A 14,456-nucleotide genomic window follows, 5' to 3' on the forward strand; every position below is an offset into this window, starting at 1 on the left:
GGTCTATGCTTACAAGAATTGGGTCAATTCAGTCAATTCAGGAAATGACAGTAAATGACCATTTAATAATTTAAATCATAAAAGTATGATTTTTGATTAATTTAATGAACTTACTTGAGTCAATTATTAATTTTGTGCCTTTCCCAAAGATGATTTTGTTGACTCCACTAGTAGTCACACAACATGAACCCACATTACATAAACCTTTAACAAGAGACTAGTTAATCTTATAAGGCTAAGAGCATTTAACTGGAAAATACACTGAAACTCTTACACAGTTTAGATTTTTGCCCCCCTCCCCCAAATCATTTTGAAATACAAACTTACTCGAATCAACTATGAGTTTTGTGCCTGTTCCAAAGATGATTTGGTTGAATCCACCACTAGTCACACAACATGAACTCACAATACATAAAACATTTAGCATAAGACTAATTCATCTTCTAAATAGTGGGAAATTAGTACACTGTGAATCAGACTGAAAACATTAGGACAAATACTGTGCGGATCAGTTTAACACATACGATGGACTTGGATTTTTTTTTAAATTTCATATACATTTGGATCACTTTGAAAATGTCTCTTTAAAGATATGGATATGATATAAATTATTCATCTTTATTGCCAACATTGTTTGTCTGTTTCTGTGTAATCACATTATTTACCATAAACTGCCTCATTATATGAGAAACTATGCAACAATATCAATACGATTAAACAATGATCTGGCTTGTTGGACCAAAGGGATAAGACACAAACTATTTTATTTCTACATGTTTTGTGGTCAAAAGCTATTCTCAATGTAACTGGTTTAATAATCAGTTTGGTCACTGATCCAAATTTTCGGACACAGCAACAGCCCAGATCTTAGTCAGCTTCACCAATATGTCAATTTAAAAACAAAGCTAGAAATACAAGTAACTTTTGTTCCAATTACAGTGTATGAGCAATATTGGACATTCAATCAATATGCTATGTGGATGCGATACCATAGAGTAGGCTATTTTATGGTATATCAACTCAGACTCATCTTTTTCATGAATTTGAATTGTTTTCCCCAATATTAAAACAATATTAAAAATGAACTTACTTGAGTCAACTATTAATTGTGTGCCTGTCCCAAATATCATTTTACCAGTGCTACCTCCAGTAGTCACACAACATGAACCAACAGCACATAAACTATAAAGCAAAAGTACTTTGATTTACAGCTCCTTAAACTTAACATCTGACTTGTAATCACAGTATTTCCCAGTAACTACTTCATAATATGAGCCTTACTGTTACTAATCACTCATATGATGTTGTTTTCAGATTAAACAATGACTTGGTTAATTGGACTACTTATTTTCTGCATGTTTGGGGCACTAGACAAATGATGTAATACTTACTGGTTTCAATAATTAGTTTGGTCCCTGTTCCAAAGATAACTTTACTGCTTGACAGAGTCACACAATGCATCTGCCTTGAACAATATCTATGAAGGACCTTTTCTTACACAATAACAAGACAGATCTTAGTGAGCTGCAACAATATACAACTAAACCAAGCTGGAACTACAGTGCTTTTGTTACATTCAAATACTATTTGGGTGATTATTTTGTCTTTATCTGAAGTTGAGAATCTGGTTATCCGTAACAGTGTTGTTCTACTTCCAAATATCACTAATAAATATTCATATAAAATAGTTTTAATGATGTGAAAGGTTGCACAACCATGATTAATCCAATATTTTACTAAATTGCATTTGCACTTACGTGAGTCAATAGTCAACTATATTCCTTGACCGAATATGAGTTTGTTCGCATTTGTCACACAGTGTTAGACATCTTAGCAATTACTCATGGACACAACACAACTTTGGACACAAATGGTCTTTAGATTTTGGTTGATTAAATCTCTCAGTTTGCATACATGGACTTGTTTTACATTAGTTTACAACATTATGGATTTTTTAATTTTTTATTAACCTCGATCATGCAATAGCCAGGTATTTATCCTAACTTGTGTTAAATCTGTTGAATCTTGTACAACTTTTAGACAGTGATTATTGGCACAATGACACCAAAAAGAATTCACTTACTGGATTCAATTATTAATCTTGTGCCTGTCCCAAAGACAATCTTGTTACCACCTCCAGTAGTCACACAGTATGAATCCATATGACATAAACTGTACAGGGGCTTTGCCTACAAGAATGAGGTCAATTCAGTCAATTAAGGAAATTAATGACAATTACAATTCAATAAATTAAAAGGGATATTTATTTTCAAATATGATTTTTAAATTATTGATCTGACATTTTATTTTACCACCTGAATTGACTGGAATGAAGTATAATCGGCCCCCAACTCTGACTGACTACTGATAGTTGGAATAAAAACAAATAGCACATTATTAATTAGCACAAAAAAACGAACAGATATCAAATCTGTAGTACTATGTAACATGTTACTGTACTGTAATTGGTATCTGCATGTGTAAATCTATGTAAATAGGCCACTTTAAGGATTTAGTCACTAATGTGATTAATTTAATGAACTTACTTGAATCAACTTTTAATTTTGTGCCTTTCCCAAAGATGATTTTGTTGACTCCACCAGTAGTCACACAACATGAACCCACATTACATAAACCTTTTAGCAAACTACAAGTTCTTCTTCTACGGCTAAGAGCATTTCACTGGAAAATACACTGAAACTTACACAGTTTAGATTTTTTCCCCCCCAATAATGATTTTGCCTGATTATTTTGTCTTTCTGAAGTTGAGAATCTGGTTATCCGTAACACTGTTGTTCTACTTCCAAATACCACTAATAAATACTAACATTATATTGTTTTTATAATGTGAAAGGTTGCACAACCATGATTAATCCAGTCCTTTAAATTGATTTGCACTTACGTGAGTTAATAGTCAGCCTTATTCCTTGACCGAATATGACCTTGTTGGTGCTTGTCACACAGTGTTATATTCCTTAGCAATTACTCATGGTCACAACTTCGGACACAAATTGTCTTTACATTTTGGTTGAATAATTCTATCAGTTTGCATACACTAACTTGTTATGCATTAGTTCACAAAACTATGGACTGATAAAAAAATATATCACTTACTTGAGTTCACTATTAATTTTGTGCCTGTCCCAAAGATGATTTTGAATCCACCCGTATTCACACAACAAGAACCCACATTACATAAACCTCTTAGCAAAATATTGTTCTCATCTGCTAGGGAATTGATTTGTTCACTGAAACAATACCTTGTATATAGTCAATTGAAGCTGTGTGAATCACTCAACAGAAAGACAACTTAAAGACTAATTTGACACTTTTTGGATAACTTTTAAGGTCTAAATGTCTGTTTTGCATTTCAATTAATTACCTCATGATGTGAATTGTCCAAACGATCTTTAACACAATATTGAAAATGAACTTACTTGAGTTAACTATTACTTTTGTGCCTGTTCCAAAGATGATTTTGTAGGCTCCACTAGTCACACATCAAGAACCCACATAGCATAAACCTAGAATGTCTTCTAATAAGTGGATGATTCACTGAAATAATACCTTGACAATAGACCAAAGTATGATTATTTTGTCTTTATCTAAATTGCAGATCTGTAATCTACTTGCAATGATGTAAGATATCTATTAAACCATATTCTGCAGCATTTCATCAGGATAATGATCAATGCCACTTGTAGAGGTCCTCTTTGGAGAACATTTGGGAAGCTTATTTCTATAACTATCTCAAGGGAAAATGTAAGATATTGCATTTAGAATTCTTTGGGAGTAATACTATCATTTTACAACACATATACGTGGTCAGACTGGAACATCATTTTAAGGTGAAGGATTGGTATAAGTATGAGCTACTGTATTAATATCTGTTTTAAATCTTACTTGATTGCACAAAAACTGTTGTTCCACTTCCAAAGATCAGCTTTTGTGTTCCAGTATTCACACACTAACTAAAGGCTTAACAAAAACAGCAGAACCCAACAGCAGAGCTTCTAACGCATCATAATCAATATTCACATACAGTGAATACACTGTTATATGGTTAGTTTTTGTATTTTGCTTATGTTATTGTATTCTTAAATGACACAACTATGATTAATGTCATATTATTAATGAATTTAATGAATTTTCACTTACTTGAGTGAATGATCAGCTTTGTTCCTTGACCAAGTATGAATTTATTCCCATATGACACACAGTGGTATATACCATAGCAATTAGTCATGGAGTGATTTTTAAACACACCATTTTGATTGACTGACTATCTGATTCTAATTGAAGCACAACATATTGAAGCATATTTTGACATAATCTATGTTTTTGGGGTAGTTATTTTGTTTTGAAAAATATCCCGGGCACAATTTGCTTTCATTAAAATTCAATTGAATCTATTTAATGTGTGCCAGTTGGGAAGGGATTTTGCTTATTGATTGTTGCTTATTGATCGTTGCAATAGCTACCTCTTTCTTTCAGTATATTCAAATCTATTTCAGCCTCTTTTACATAGGCCTAGTATAAACTAATATTTCACTACAATTTTCAAATATTAAATGCATTTTATTAATGATGACTGAGTGAAGGGGGAAAATGTATGAACTTACTGGATTCAATAAGTAATCTGGTGCCTGTCCCAAAGATAAATTTGCCAAAACCACCTCCAGTTGTCGCACAACATGAATCCACACAACATAAACTGTACACTGTTACAGATTTTACTTACGTGTCTCTACAATCACTTTAGTTCCACTTCCAAAAATAAGCTTGTATCCCCCCTGGGCAGTCACACTGAGCTACACACCTTACCAAATACTCTAACATGTAAGTGTGTTAGAGGGTAGACCAATTGCCAATATGTAATCATTCTAACAAGGTAAATTACAGTAAATGGTAAATAATCCACTCGTACCACCAATATTGTAATGCATTTTGACCATTTCTCTGTATCAATTAGCATACTTGATCATGTAAGCCTACAGTCATCATGAAGCTACACCACACACACTTATTTCATAATGCCATAATTAAACCTTCATTTCTGTACTTATTCCTACGTAGAACTTCACACAAACCTCTGAGCAACACCATATCAAAGCTTCTTTTTTTCACATGCTTATAGACATGCAAAACCATGAAAATCCTGAACAATTTACTCAAAAAAGCACTTTGACTTTCTTTCTAAAGCAAACTGTACTTACTGCTTAGTACTAGTAGCCTTGTTCCTCTCCCAAAAATGATCTTTGTACTGCCATCATTCACACAGCCTAACACACCAGTATATAAACTCCCAATGCATAGGTCACCTCATCTCAGCAGAAAACAGTTAAAAAATACAATCTGAACCTGTCCAAACTGATTCAGTATAAAATCAGTACAAAAATATATAAAAATAAATTGAAATTATGATCATGGATTATGATCACATCACCTACCAGTATTTATGAAAAGTTTGGCTCCACTACCAAACACAAGTTTTCCTGCTGCCCCAGTAGTCACACAGCATTAAACTGCAGTACAATTACAGCAGTTTGTTGTGCACTTATATAATATTGTAAGTCTTCAGACGAGACAATGCATTTTTATCTCATTCTCAGATATATCTTGAAATCACTCAACAAACAAACTTTAGGTTGTTATTTGAATAGATGTTCTGCCTTTTATCCACACAAAGCCAACACTGTAGTTAGTTTAGGCTACTGTTACCTGATTTGTGTATCTCACTATGTATTTAATTACGGTAGTTGTTAAGGAAAAGTCCCAGTGACGTTATACTTTAAATAATCTCACCTTTCTCGACAAACAGTTGAGTCCCACGTGCAAAAGTAATTTTGTCACTTGTTCTTGTCACACAGTGTATTCTTGCTCACTGAAAACCTGATTTCCCCAGACTTCCTGACTAGACATTTTAAGTCACTATTTTAAGTAACTTCTCACTATTAAGTTCTGGTTACCCAATGGAAACAACATCCAAAAAAGTTAAACGTAGGAACACAGAGTTTTATTAACTTTTTAAGAGAACATTAACTAACTGAGTTTTTGGGGTTAAATCCAAATAATACCATATATTTTACTGTTGGGAATACATTTAATTCAGTATTTTAGCGAGAAATATATTAAACTTACGTGTTTCCACAATCATTTTTGTTCCACTCCCAAAAATAAGCTTTACTCCCCCCTGGGAATTCACACTGAGATACAGACCATGGCAATTACTCTGTACTAAAAATGGACCCTTTCCAAATCAGCTTTTCAGTAATATTATAATGCATTTTGCTACATTCTACTGTATGAATTGGCATTCTTTATCAGCTAAGCCCAATGAAGTTACCACACACAAACTTATTTCACAATGCCATGATGAAACCTTAATATCTGCCCTTATATCTGTGTAGAACTTCACACAAAACTCTGAGCAACACCATATGAAAGCCTCTTTTCCTTTCTTACATGCCTATAGACATGCAAAACCATGAAAATACTGAACAAGGACGCATGATATTATTCAAAAAGGCAGTTTGACCTTCTTTCTAAAGCAAACTGTACTTACCACTTAATACTAGTAGCCTTGTGCCTCTCCCAAAAATGATCTTTGTACCGGCATCATTCACACAGCCTGACACACCAGTATAAAAACTCCAAATGCATAGGTCACCTCATCTCAGCATAAAACAGTTGAAAGTTACAATCTGAACCTGTCCAAACTGATTCTGTATTAAATAAATGCTAAAAATGTAAAAATAAGTTTAAATTATGATGATGGATTCATCACCTACCAGTATTTATGAAAAGTTTGGTTCCCCTACCAAACACAAGTTTTCCTGCTGTCAGAGTAGTCACACAGCATTAAACTGCAGTACAATTACAACAGTTTGTTGTGCATTTATATAATACTGTAAGTCTTCAGACGAGACAATGCATTTTTAACTCATTCTCAGATATATCTTGAAATCACTCAAGCAAACTTTAGGTTGTTATTTGAATAGATGTTCTGCCCTTTATCCACACAATGCCAACACTGTAGTTAGTGAGATACACAAATCAGGTAACAGTAGCTAAACTATGTATTTAATTATGGTAGTTGTTAAAGACAAATCCCAGTGATGTTATACTTGAAATAATCTCACCTTTCTCGACAAACAGTTGAGTCCCACATGCAAAAGTAATTTTGTCTCACAGTGTATTCTTGCTCACTAAAAATCTGATTTGCCCTGACTTCCTGAGTAGACATTTTTAAGTCACTATTTTAAGTAACTTTTCACTATTAGGTTTTGGTTACCTAATGGAAAAACATTTTAAAAAACAAAAAAACATTGTATGAACACAGAATGTTTTGTAAACTTTTTAAGAATGTATTAACTCTGAGTTTTTGGGGTTAAATCCAAATAATACCATATTTCTGCTGTTGAAAATGCCTTTCATTCAGTATTTAAGCAATAAATAAATTAAACTTACGTGTCCCCACAATCATTTTTGTTCCACTCCCAAAAATAAGCTTTCCTCCCACCTGGGCATTCACACTGAGATACAGACCATGGCAATTACTCTGCACTAAAAATGACCATTTCCAAATCAGCTTTTCATAGATAAAATTAAAAATATTAATTGAAAAATTAAGATCTTTAAATATGAACTTATATTATTATGCATTTTGCTACATTCCTCTGTATCAATTGACATACTTTTATCATCTAAGCCTACGATCATCATGAAGCTACAACACACATACTTATTTCATAATGTCATGATGAAACCTTAATATCTGCCCTTATATCTGTGTAGAACTTCACGCAAACCTCTGAGCAACACCATATGAAAGCCTCTTTTCCATTCTTACATGCCTATAGACATGCAAAACCATGAAAATACTGAATAAGGACTGCATGATATGATAAAAAGACCTTCTTTGACCTTCTTTCTAAAGCAAACTGGGTTTACCGCTTAGTGCCAGTAGCCTTGTGCTTGTCTCAAAAACAATAGTATCATTCACACAGCCTGACACAATGAATAGTTCACCTCATCTCAGCAGAAAACAGTTGAAAATTACAATCGGAATCTATCCAAACTGATTCGGTATTAAATCAATGCTAAAAAGATACAAATACGTTTAAATTATGATGATGGATACATCACCTACCAGTATTTATGAACAGTTTGGTTCCACTACCAAATATACATTTTCCTGTTGATCCAGTAGTCACACAGTGTTAAACTGCAGTACAATTACAGCAGTTTGTTGTGCACCTATTCAATATTGTAATACTTCATGAGACAATGCATTTTTTAACTCATTCTCAGATATATCTTGAAATAACTCAACAAAACAACTTTAGGTTGTTATTTGAATATTGAATATAGATATTCTTCCCTTTATCCACAAAAGCCAACACTGTAGTTAGCTTAGGCTACTGGTTACCTGATATGTGTATCTCACTATTTATTTATCTACGGTATTTGTTTAAAAACAAGTGTCTCAGTGATGTTAAACAATCTCAGCTTTCTCTACAAACAGTGCAAAATACATTTTTTTCACTTGTGACACAGCATATTTTTGCTCACTAATAACCTGATTTGCCTTGACTTCCTGACTACATATTTTTAGTCACTATTTGAATTCACTTTTCACTATTAAGTTCATCTTAACCAATGGGAAAATATATTTAAAACAAATATATATGAAAAATGTATGAACACACACAGTTTTGTTGACTTTTTAGGATTAAGCAAAAAAATATTCAACTTACGTGTTTCCACAATCATTTTGATTCCATTCCCAAAATGTATCTTTCCTGCCCCCTGAGCATTCACACTGAGATACAGACCATGACAATTACTCTGTACTGACAATGGTCCATTTCCAAATCCGCTTAGAAAAGAAAAGTCTCATGGAAAAGGAAAATCTAAATGTTATGAAATTAAAACTGAAAAGTAGTAAGTATTAAGCATTGTGCAGAAGAGCAGATTTTAACAAACAGTTTATTCCCAATAACGTAAAATGAATTTCAGAGAGAGCTATATTCTCCACTGTTGCAACACATAGCTGAGAAATTACACAATATTGAAAACAATAAGTAATACTTACGGGATTGCACAATGACATTCACTCCAGATCCAAAAATCAGCTTATTGTTAGAGCCAGCCAACCACAGTGCTACACTCCTGTACACAAATCCTCTTCTTCACTACAGGGTCAACAAAACAGTTTTAGGGTCAAGTCAAAGACATTATTCAAGATATACCAAGCAATCTCAGTCAGTATTTTAGTCACATACAAGAATTGAAAAACAAAAACTTAAAAACTTCAGATAATCAGAGCAATATCAATGTGGTTCATAAGATACTGTACAATACTTCACAATGCAGCATTTTTTTCAATGCATCATTTATAGTATTATATCTTGCAATGTGCACATGTAAGTATAAGATAGTGTAAATATCCACTTAGTGATTTTCATATATTCCACCTACAAGAACTCTACATAACTACATAAATCTCTTGTTGCACTTACATGACTGCAGCTCTTCTGTTCCTTTGAGAAATGAAGTCCTTGGCTGAGGAAAAGCTCTCACACTGCAAAACTCTCCAAAAAAATACAGTTAGTGTCACCAATCCACCATTATTTGATTGTTTTACATTGCCTTACATACATACACTTGCACCTCTAAACTGTGTTTCAAATGAATGTGTAATATTTGCTATATGATCTTTGGATAACTGTAATTAAATAAAGTACCTTTAAGTCTTGGTGTGCTCTTTGCTGAATACCGGCATGTTCTTCCATTCAGGACTCATTTATACTTCTCTTTATCATACTTCTTTGTCTTGCAGGAAATGATCAGGATATCAGGTATATAATGTACATACTTTTGACCTACTGGCCTACATTGCTCCACAGAAGAGACCACAAATTCCAAGCCTCACCTGTGGCCTACATGAGGTAGACCTTAGTCTTGTGTGCCAGTCTCAGTGTTGAAAGAGATCAGGTAGACCTAGGAAAGGTTGAGACATTCAACACCATAGTTTTGAGGACCAGTTATTGGCTACTCGACCATGTGGGTGGAGAAAAGATCAGGCTGAGTCCCAAATGGAACCCTATTCCCTATATAGTGAAGTACTTTTGACCAGGGCTCATAGGGCATCTAGATGTGTACTACATGTGCATCTCCACCAAAATGTACCAATAACATGAAAAATATGATGGATTTATTAATTTAATAAAACACTTGAACACCAAAAAGCTCAAATTCACAAGCAAAATGTATTACGGTGGTTCAATTGATCATATATAGAAGATACACAACTGAAAACACAATACTGCATGACATTTTTTCTCACATCATCTCTCTATGCCTCCTTCTCAAAACGCATTAGAGGAGAAGGAACCAGAAGGAGACAAGGAGGGAGGACATGAAGAATCAAGAAAATACAATTAAGATACACGCAGTGAAGCAATACTCAGTGCCCAGTTTTTCAAAAGTTTTCTGGATTTGGCCTATCGGATAGGATTAAGTGCATAGAAATAGAATGAATAGAACAGACAAATTGTTGACTTGAATGGGGATTCCCGTTCCTGTCAGTCTATTTCTATGCATTTAATCCTATCCAATAGGCGAAATCCAGACAGATAACTTTTGAAAAACTGAGCCCAGGTGATTTAGTGGTCACAATGTCAACGGAGAAAAACACATTTACAACCAGCAGAGGGCAACATCATCTCATATTCTAAAATGTGCACTTCTCTACTAAATCTGAAGGCCTAATGATTAGTCCAAAGCAAATGTTTCTGGTAAACCGGAGTCTGACTACTACTTTCCGACCATTTTAGTCATTTGATAGACATCCACCTTTTCAAGTTCATAATGGTTTAGATTAGAATAAAAAAGCAGTGTCTGTTTATTTCAATACATTTACAGCTCCCATATACGATTATAAAATGTTTGACTGATATCAGACACACATGTAATTGCAAATGATTTTCATAATACAATTCATCAACCATTATAAGGTGTGTGTTTCTCACTATCATGCGTGTTTCTCGCTATTGTTACTTCTTGAGCACGCATGCAAATAAAGTAACTGATGGAGCCATTTCTTGGAAGTCAAGGTGTCTTATAGATCTTTATCTGTTCATTTGGTTTGGCTGTTCATATGGTTTCAATGTACTGTTGAAAATGTGGTTTAAACTCTCTATCGACAGGTTTTGTGCATTTAGAAACAACTGCAAAGTATCCACGTACACAACTTGATCAATGTACAATTACATTATTGTTTGAAATCATTTTTGACGTCTTTATACACTTTGATGACAACTTGCAGTTAAAGATATAATACAAGTCAATAGAAATAACATAACACAATATAAAATGATATAGAATATAAAATGTAACCTAATGTTTAATACCGAACAATCACATGCATAACATGTGTATTTAGTATCTAGTATTTCCAAAGTGTAAGCAGAGGAATTGCAGCATTCAACAATGAAAAAGTCAGATACTAATACTGTTGAAGCTCTCGATAAAACCACAAGGCAGGTTTCACAAACTGGATGCAAAGCAGAACTGAAAAGTAGGAGTCCAAGTGAAAATAGGTCTGTAAATAGAATTGCGAATTATTCTGTAATGCAATTAAGCAAATTATTATAGATTATATTTTTTCTTTACAGCTGTCATTTAATCAATTTATGTCAACAATCTGAACTAAAACAGAGTTAATTTCACTTACCTAGAACACCAGGGCCTTGACAGTAAATAGCACATTAAATGCCACGGCTTTGGCAAACAGCACTCTCAAACCATACACAACCAAGGATGTGAAGTTCATCTTGGTATAATCTGTAAAAAACAAATGTTGCGTCATTTCAGTGTTTTGCACACTTAGACATGCTGAAATTTAAACATGTGTGCATCATGCAGAACAATTGACTTTACACCATGTTTTTATTTAGTGTCGCAAAATATCACCAACCGGTATAGTTGGTGGCAGTAGCATTGTTGAGGCGTTCATGTTCGCAATTGTCAGAAGCAGTTGTAGCCGTGGTCTTATCTGAAAGCCAGTAAGTGATTATTAAAAGTTATTTCTCGTTGTGTCATTTACAGCCATCTTTACCATTCTCGATGAATGATTGAGATGTTCATTGATGAATATACTTATTTAATTCATTGTTCAAAGCCACAGTAATAATGTGAGATATTATTGTATATAAATGATTACCGTTAGACACATCTGGAAAACCACCATCAACACGCTTCTTGACGACGCCATCCATCTCACAACGCTTGATATTCTCTTTGGAGAATCCGGCAAAGAAGTAGGTACGTGTGGAAGATAAAGCTGCCTTGGTTGTTTTGCGTGGGACAGTAACATTATTCCCCAGGGTGAGATTCATGTTTTCAATCCTAGGAAAGAAGCCTGTAGCCAGGCACACCTCAGGCTGGTCATCATTCTCTATCTTGTGGTGTGGGGTGAGGATGGACAGTGTTGGGCGGGCAGGAGTTCCATCTGGAAAATACAATAAGTTTAGGTTGATTTAAACATGTTGGTAAATATGCAGAAACACAAAAAAAATGTTACGTCACACAATATATTAAAAAAACAGGTACAAATATATGATATAAATCAGGGATGGGCAACTTTGATGGGGGCCACACAAAATCTGGACTCATCATAATGGCACCGCAGTTGCTTGTGGGTCTGCGTACCCACATTGCAAGCAAAACAATCTTTGTGACAGCAAGATACATTTTCCAAGTTTTAGAGTACAGTTTGTGCAATTCTACACATTTTGCCATGTGGTGTAGAGAAAATGTTGCAGTTTTAAAGCAAGTGGCTGCAATTTAACACATTTTTCCATGTGGTGGAGAAATGATTTAGCAATTTTATAACAAATGTCATGTTATTCTACTCATTTTGCCATGGGGTGAAAGAGGAAAATAAAATGTTTTACAGCCGATTTTCCGCAAATCTACACATTTGCCATAAGGTGTAGAGAAATATTTGACGTTTTTAATATGATTGATATCTATGTGAGACTGAGTAACAAAATCAATGAGGGTCCCACGGCCAGTGATTCGACCATGATAAAAAGTTTAGATAGGTGGCCACGAAACTAATTTAGCAATCTAAAAAATGTTAGCGGACATGGCTAATTGACTGACTATCAGTGACTGACATAACAAGAGAAAAACTGCTGATTCACAGCCACATTTAGAAATTGCATTTTGTGTATTCTACTAATGTGACTTTTTTTTGAGCAGCCTTCAAAAGGGGGGCCCGCCAGTTGTCCTTCCCTGATCTAAATAGTCCAGTAATAGTCTAACTGATATCTATTTTAATATTCAGATTTTCTTTTTAATTCTGTATAATCTGATGGACAGTTTGCTTGAAGTATTTCAGTAACTTAAATGATCAGACAAAGAAAATTAAAACTGTCCCCACATCACAAATCAACTTGTAACTTCCAGCATTATGCATTTTCTGTAAGATAAAACCATTTGGTGTGGTAGATGTAGGTGGTTAATATACTGAAATACTGAATGATTATCATCACCATTATCTATCCAGCTCAGGCTCATTGAGATAAATCCATTTTACATGAGACATGGTACGATACAGCAATAGCACAGCAATGTTATAAATCATTTGAAATATTCAAAAACATATAGTGTGATAACTGAGAGCTTGGTCCAAAACTAAAACTTTTGTTGCACATTCACAGTCTGTTTGCAAATCTCATCTCAAATATAAGGCTTTCTCCTAAAACATTTGTAACATAGGCTACTTGTATCAAATTAACACACTTTCATCCCCTAGATATTTTAGATTTTCACAAATTACCTAATTAACATGTTCATTATTGCAAATTGAGAATTTACTTACTGGGTTCAACAATGAGATTGATGGCTTTTCCAAATGTCAGTTTAGATGCACTGTGGAACATGTCCGTACAAAAACCTCTTACATCTGGTTTGTATAATTACAGCGTTATGTCACTTCCAAGTACAGTTTGGGACTAATTGCAGAGTCAAGAAGGCAACCGAGAACATGTTTAAGCTTTAAAAATACATTTTCACACTTTCATAATCAAAGTTGTAAAACTAAGGCTAAGACCAAATTGAACAAATAACTAGATATATTGCCATGTTTGCAATGATAATGAACTAACTACTTACCAAAACTGTAGCGCAATTTGTTTGCCTAGTAGAGTCAGGTTGCCTTGTTGACTTTTAAGGTTCTGAACATAGAAATTATGTTGAGGGTTTTTGTACAACGTGACATGAATATTCAGTCACTGTGGTATCCCAAACCCCACACTGTGAGAAAACGTAGCACAAAAACCCATACACATTGATATCATCAACCTTTGGATAGGAGTCATAGAATGACAATGTTTCTTGATAGACAGGTAGCATTTCCTTAGCATTCTGAAAAGTTTAGAAAG

General features: G+C 34.1%; 1 protein-coding gene and 1 gene segment (V, D, J or C); both read right to left on the reverse strand.

Moving 5' to 3' along the window:
* Window positions 1-8,804, reverse strand: part of LOC112247724 — a 44,638-nt gene extending 35,834 nt beyond the window's left edge. Inside the window, 1 exon segment of the C gene segment in view lies at window positions 8,760-8,804. Coding sequence covers window positions 8,760-8,775 — 16 coding nt within the window.
* On the reverse strand, window positions 8,769-14,117 carry LOC112259605. Of its 3 annotated transcripts, XR_006084329.1 has the most exons (7): window positions 13,895-14,117; window positions 12,230-12,517; window positions 11,984-12,061; window positions 11,741-11,850; window positions 9,525-10,005; window positions 9,098-9,197; window positions 8,769-8,824 (listed from the first exon to the last, which is right to left on the reverse strand). XR_006084329.1 is itself a non-coding variant. In XM_042328764.1 (5 exons), exons 1-4 carry the CDS (start codon window positions 13,953-13,955, stop codon window positions 11,741-11,743), a joined length of 537 nt encoding a protein of 178 aa, XP_042184698.1. In that variant the 5' UTR covers window positions 13,956-14,067; the 3' UTR covers window positions 10,210-11,577. The 3 variants fall into 3 exon arrangements, 2 of the variants coding, with proteins under 2 accessions (XP_042184698.1, XP_024290004.2); XM_042328764.1 differs by lacking the exons at window positions 8,769-8,824; window positions 9,098-9,197; window positions 9,525-10,005 and adding an exon at window positions 10,210-11,577 and having other exon boundaries at window positions 13,895-14,067; XM_024434236.2 differs by lacking the exons at window positions 8,769-8,824; window positions 9,098-9,197; window positions 9,525-10,005 and adding an exon at window positions 10,210-11,608 and having other exon boundaries at window positions 13,895-14,058.
* Between the last annotated feature and the right edge of the window lie 339 nt (window positions 14,118-14,456).

This window comes from Oncorhynchus tshawytscha, linkage group LG10, assembly GCF_018296145.1.
Source record: "Oncorhynchus tshawytscha isolate Ot180627B linkage group LG10, Otsh_v2.0, whole genome shotgun sequence".
Lineage (NCBI taxonomy): Eukaryota > Metazoa > Chordata > Actinopteri > Salmoniformes > Salmonidae > Oncorhynchus > Oncorhynchus tshawytscha.

Excerpts from the sequence above, each read along its gene's own strand:
- LOC112259605 (XM_042328764.1), bottom strand. The coding sequence starts at position 13,955 with ATGTTCCACAGTGCATCTAAACTGACATTTGGAAAAGCCATCAATCTC. Across the intron at positions 12,518-13,894 it reads CAATCTCATTGTTGAACCCA|ATGGAACTCCTGCCCGCCCA; the intron begins GTAAGTAAATTC and ends TGTATTTTCCAG. Across the intron at positions 12,062-12,229 it reads TTTTCCAGATGTGTCTAACG|ATAAGACCACGGCTACAACT; the intron begins GTAATCATTTAT and ends ACTGGCTTTCAG.